The sequence below is a fragment of the Macrotis lagotis genome, chromosome 3, assembly GCF_037893015.1.
Source record: "Macrotis lagotis isolate mMagLag1 chromosome 3, bilby.v1.9.chrom.fasta, whole genome shotgun sequence".
NCBI classification, from domain to species: Eukaryota; Metazoa; Chordata; class Mammalia; order Peramelemorphia; family Peramelidae; genus Macrotis; species Macrotis lagotis.
The window spans coordinates 298,648,110-298,654,603 of NC_133660.1; the positions used below are offsets into that span (position 1 = coordinate 298,648,110).

General features: G+C 33.4%; 1 protein-coding gene across 2 annotated transcripts; it reads right to left on the reverse strand.

Annotated features, from left to right (window-relative positions):
- Window positions 1-3,277: 3,277 nt before the first annotated feature.
- Window positions 3,278-5,098, reverse strand: LOC141516897 (olfactory receptor 5W2-like). 2 transcript variants are annotated; one of them, XM_074227852.1, is made up of 2 exons: window positions 5,088-5,098; window positions 3,278-4,199 (listed from the first exon to the last, which is right to left on the reverse strand). In XM_074227852.1, the coding sequence occupies exons 1-2, from the start codon at window positions 5,096-5,098 to the stop codon at window positions 3,278-3,280; spliced, it is 933 nt and encodes a 310-aa protein (XP_074083953.1). The 2 variants fall into 2 exon arrangements, with proteins under 2 accessions (XP_074083953.1, XP_074083954.1); XM_074227853.1 differs by lacking the exon at window positions 5,088-5,098 and having other exon boundaries at window positions 3,278-4,207.
- Window positions 5,099-6,494: the final 1,396 nt, after the last annotated feature.

Below are 6,494 nucleotides of genomic sequence, written 5' to 3' on the forward strand. Positions count from 1 at the left end.
TTGCAACATTCTATGTTCCCATTTAAACTTTTCTCCCAATTTTCATCCATATGAGTCATCGGGTTCAGCTCTTCTAGCCTAATCTTCCTAATTATACCCCTTATTCATTTTGATTTGAAATTATTGCTGCTTTTCCCCATTTGCACCAATGCATGTGGTATTCTTTTTACCTCTGTAACCTTTCCTATTCCACTCTGCCTATAACAGCACTTTATTTTTCTGCTGATCATATAATTAAATAATTAATTATTAATTTTAAAGCATTTAATTTTTCCTTGGTTCATTCCATGAATCAAAGCTTTAAAAATTAATATCAATAATATTGCATCAAACAACATTAATACAACAATAAAAATGTAGTTTTGCAAAACCAATCAGCACATTGATTAAATGTGACAGTTTATTCTTCCACACTGTGACAGAAAGGCTAACAGGCTGGGCAGACATTTATGTTGGATTGGTTCAGATCTTTCCCCCAATGTCATGTTCATTGTGCTTAAGTCTTTAAATGAGAATTTAATGATAATATACATATACCTCAAGATAATATACTATAACCCAAGACACATGATTACATATATACATACATATATATATATATATATATATATATATATATATATACACATATATATACATATGCATTTGTTGGTTTGTTCTTGTTCTTTGTTATTTAAGACCAAAATGACATCACTATGCTTGAGAAAAATTGCAGTATGCCCAACTGTGTCTGAGCAGACCAATAGGAACTCTACCACAATTTGGTCACAAATAGTCAATTTGAACATATGGGATGTATATTCTAAATTTACATATGGAAAATTTCCTTTGATGTGCTTCAATTCTACCTTCCTCACAGAGTGCATGCCATGCTGGTTGTTCCTGTACCAGTGTCTCCCAAGCTAAACAGTCAATTCTAAAATTCTTCAATGAAACTTTCAGGGTGTCTTGGTACCACTTCTTCTGATCCCCTTGTAAGCACTTGCCTTGTGTGAGTTCTCCATGAAATTAATTTTTTTCTTTCTGGTAAGCATATACCTGGCATTCTAGCAATGTGTCCAAACCATCTTACTTGGAATGCTAAGCAGTTTAGTTTGAGAAGGGACCTCAGTGTCTGGGTTCTTCTCCTGCCTGGTGACCTTCAAAATCTTCCTAAGACAATTTAAATGGTAGTTCAGCTTACTGACATGGAACTGGTAGACTATCCAGGTTTCATAGGCATATTTTCAATGAAGTCAAAACAAAATCTCTATAGACCCTTGCAAAACAAACAAACAAAAAACAAATATATTTGCAAAAATATGAAGGAGAACATCATAATGGATAAAGAAAAGGAAAGATAAGAGATAAAGGAGAGACAAGATACCCAACCTGAGGAGACTTCTATACCTGAATATCTGACTGGCTGGGGAAGTTGGGTCACAACAGAGACTTCAGGTGGTAAAGTTCCTTCGGCAGAGTCCTCTCTGAAGGGGAAAATTTCCAAAGTCCCTTTCCCAAGTAAGACTTCTATATTGCTTAAACAAAAGTAACACAGATCCAAGAGTTTGCCAACTGAACTCAATGAGCCACACATTTCAGTCAAAACACTTTTATATCCTGAGTACAATCACTTTCTTCCGGTGTCTTGTGGTTAAACACTCATAGACACACCAAGTCTCCAAGTTTGGATCCTAAAGCATGTTTAATAGATATTTTCCCCAGAATTCCCTTCTCTGGAACATGCTTTAATCAACATGCTTTAGTTCATCATGCTCACAAAGTTCCTTCTCCTTGTATGACAAGGAAGATCTCAATTCAACCTATCACCCTTCACACACCAATACTTGACTAGGAATGATAGTGCATTTCCTCAAATATTCATTGAAATACAACTTGGACTCATACAAATCTTCACTCCTTTGTAGCTCATTACAAGATTCATATTCTCCAGGCTCTCTCTCTCTCTCTCTCTCTCTCTCTCTCTCTCTCTCTCTCTCTCTATTTGTCTCTGTCTCTGTCTCTCTGTCTTTGCTCCCTCACTCCCTCTCCCCTCCCACATAGAAATTTTATCCTATTTTCTTAACCTGTGTGCCTAAATGTAGATTTTTAATTTATTTCCCTCATAAATTCGATTCAAGTCAATCTTACTTTTAGGGAGAAAATTATTTTTTATAACATACAGTACAAATATTCTTTATAATTGAAAAAGACATTTGACAAATGTAGGAATTGTTAACCACTGATATTACAATAGACAGATTATGAGAGAAGATGGAATGAAACATACACAAAAGTATATCTGTTACATAAGTATATTTGATTTAGAAAATCTAAGGGAAGAGAAGGAATAAATGAATAAGAATATTATGGAGAAACAATCGCCCACCTATCAATTCTGCCATGTAATTAATAGAAATGGTGTTTTAAAAAGGTCCTATTGTATTTTTGATTTACTAATTTAAAATGAGGATTTCTATGGAATTTGAGGTTTGCAAAATACAGACATTTTTGGCAATTGAGTATCATAAAAGATTGATAGTTTAGAAAATTGAGCTTTAGGTGATGGGATCGATTCAAACTTTGAAATACAGATGAAAATTTGTTCTCATCTCAATTGGCAGAGAGAATAATCATTAAATGGATCTCCTTTCATAAATGAAATCACAGTAATGATAAAAAACAATGTTTGTCCCATGAAAACTTAAGCTGATTTTTAGTTAAACAAACCAAAATTTGGAAAATTTAAATGACTTTTCTTTGCTCATATAGTTAGTGTCAGTAATGACTTGAATTCTTATCAACTTGTTTCTAATACAAACTATCTTCTTTTAAATTATTCTATACTATAAGATACGTTTATGTGCAAAGCCAAAACATTTACTTATGATATAATGATTATTATAACACAAATCATTGAAAAGATTCAATCAAGACATCATGAATTTGGTTTTCTTAAATGTTATATGTATTTTTGTTTAACATAATGATTGCCTGGGAAAAATTCATTCTTTAAGGCATATTTTTATGCACAGACGATTCACAAAATTTTTGTAGAAAAAATTCTTGTTCAGAAAAAGATTGGAATAGGTAAACTCTAGAGTTTCTCTGTTTATTTATTTATGCATTTATTGATTCATTCATTCATTTATTTGTTTATTATCCCTGTAGGAAACTCTGATTATATCTCTGTTGCACAAAACTTTCACTGTATCTGTATCCTTTTGATGCTTTCAATGAACATACAGAATTCCAGTTTCTCCATGATCTCAAAGTCTGTGATTTAAAAGCTTGTAAGTTAAAAACTTATTTTTTTCCTCAGTTTTCCCAGGGCCTCCTTCACATCTTTGTTTCTCAAACTATAAATCAAGGGGTTTAACATGGGTATGACAAGAGTATAAAAAAGAGATGCCATTTTATCTTGGTCTAATGAATAGGCAGAACTTGGCCTGAAGTACATAAAAAGAACAGTACCTTGGAAGATAGCCACAACAGTTAAGTGGGAGATACAGGTAGAAAAAGCTTTCCATCTGCCCTCAGCTGAGCGGATCTTTAACACAGACAAGATGATGTAGCAGTAAGAAATGAGAACTCCTGAAATGGTAGCTATTTCCATGAAGCCAAAAACAGTGAAGAGCACTAACTCGTTGACATGGGTATCAGAACAAGAGATTGATAAGAGAGGAGGAATATCACAGAAGAAGTGATTAATCTCATTAGTTCCACAGAAACTCAAGGTGAAGGTTAAAGTAGTATGGAGCAGAGCATTCATCATCCCCGCTATGTAGACACCCACAATCAATAAATAACAAACACGGCTTGACATATTTACGGTATAAAGCAGAGGGTTACTTATAGCCATGTAGCGATCAAAAGCCATTACTGCTAATAGCACACACTCCGAATCTCCAAAGGAGCAGAAGAAATAGAACTGCAGAGCACAACCAGTGAAGGAAATGGATTTGTCTTTGGCAAACATGTCTACCAGCATCTTGGGACCAATGGTTGAGGAGTAACAGAGATCACAGAAAGACATATGGCTAAGGAAGAAGTACATGGGCAAATGGAGCTGGGGATCTGTCCTGATTAAGATGATCATCCCAAAATTTGATATAAAATTAACCAAATAAATTATGAGGAAGAGAAGAAAGAGGGCTGACTTCAGCTCAGGAACACTGGTGATTCCCAAGAGTATAAACTCAGTTGGGATGGAATAATTTCTCTCCATTATCCCTGCTTTGTTCTCTTTCTTGTTTTGAAAAAGAATCCAGACAAATAGAAGACTTGGGGTATTTTTTTTCTCTTCTGTAAAATTGATAGACATAGGACTTTCAGAGTTCTTCTCATCTGCAAGATGAGAAAAGACAATTGCAAACCATTAACTGCTTAATATCAAATATAAACATCAAATTTAACTTTCTTCAAGAATGATTCTCTTTTTTATTTTTTTAGAATTTTATTTATTTAAGGCAATGGGATTAAGTGATTTGCCCAAGGTCACACAGCTAGGCAATTATTAAGTGTCTGAGGCTGCATTTGAACTCACATCTTTTTGACTCCAAGGCCCATGTTCTCTCTATTATGCCAGCTAGCGGCCCCCCCAGACAAGGATTCTCAAAAAATGGAGGAAGAACAGAAAATATATTGCAAATTGTTCTAGTTGAAGTAAGTTAAACTTTTAAAATAACTTTAATTTATAACCATTTATGAGTTAGGTACTGAAAAGAGAAATTTAAAAAAACTTTCCTGGGAAATTGAACTTTATAAAGGTTAGATGACTTACCCCTTTTACAATGTTAGAAAGTATGATAAATACATATTAAAATAAGATCTTTTGGGAGTAAATCTGGAGTAAAAGTGAAATGTGATTTCAATAATAATAGTGATTATGATGATGTCAATTATAATGCATTGAGAAATAAAAGATCCAAAGTTCATTTATCCCTAATCTAGAACACTGGGAGAGTTCAGTATCAGCAATTTTATTTAGATGTTCTGATGTGCCAATCTCTAAAATTTAGAGACAAAACCAATTTAAATCATACCTATTGTATAAGGTCCTGGATGTGGATTCAAGGATATATGAAGTGACAGCCCTCTGCAGACACTTATTAGCCATTAGCCAAGTTTCTTTGATCAAATCTACAAACACTCCACACACACACACACACACACACACACACACACACACACATATACAAACACACAAACATACACACAAACACACAGCCTCATGATTTTCTAACCTATTAGAGTCTGAATTCCTGTAAATTTATGTTTTACTTTGAATGTGTTAATAGATATTGCATTATTTATATTGACTATGTAATACTATATGTTGTATCATATGTATGTATATATATATATATATAAATATATATATAATCAAATTGCGTGTGTATCTCTGTATGTGTACTAAATTGAAGATAATTAAGAGAAAGAAATTACAAGCATTAGGAAGCATTTGGACAGTTTTTGGAGAATGCTGGATTTTAGCTAAGAATTCATGGCAGACTGGGAAGAGGAAGGAAAATGAATTGATAGAGTATTTCAATCACAAAATGAATATAAAAGCCCAGTGTAGCAAAGGAGTATCTTGTTTGAGGAAGAGCAAGAGTTCAGTGATAATGGATGATAGACTTACCAAAAAAAAACATTTAAATAATATTTTAAGTTTTTCAAAATGTTTATTTCATCCTCATCATGCTAGGAGATATATATATATATATATATATATATATATATATATATTTATATATATTACCCTAGGATATAAATGTATGAAGTTACATTTAAATTTCTGTCTTCCTCCCTCAAAATCTGGTATGTGACCAACTGTGCCACCTAGTGCCTTTGAGCAAGTAAATAGAAGCATGAAAGTACTTGACATATAGACATACGTGAGGTTCTAAAGAACTTTTCAAGTCAATAAAATAATTTTATATTTGACTTTTGATGTAATAGGGAGCAACTGTAGGTTATTGAGGGTGATTGGAAGTTGACATGATTCGTAATTCTCTTTAGGAGGAATAATTTGGCAGTCAGTTAGATAGACTCGATTGCCCAGTGACTTGAAGCAAACAGAAAATTTGAATGTTGCAAGAAAATGTTTCTGAGAACTTGGTCATTTCAGAGAAGAGAAATGAGTGCAGAGGAAAGATACAGCAAAGGCTTAATCAACTCGGCTTTGCAACTGAAGGAATATTGGAATATGAGGGAGAGTTCTAGGCAAACTGAGGAGGATATGGTTGACTCCAAAATAATAAAAGAAGATAAGAAGAGCACAGAATTTAGGGAGAAATATACATATAGTCTTTTGCAAAGCAGCTTGTCATTGGCTAAAAGAGATTATTCATTTTCAACTTTGTGCAAGTGCTGAATAAGTCTCAATTAAGAGCCGTTCATTTTCCTAAAGATTTCTCATAAAGATGTCTTCTATACCATAGACTGGTCATATTTTACAGTGCAGAAAGAAGTGCTTTTAGTCACGATCTTCTGACACACATTGGTTATTT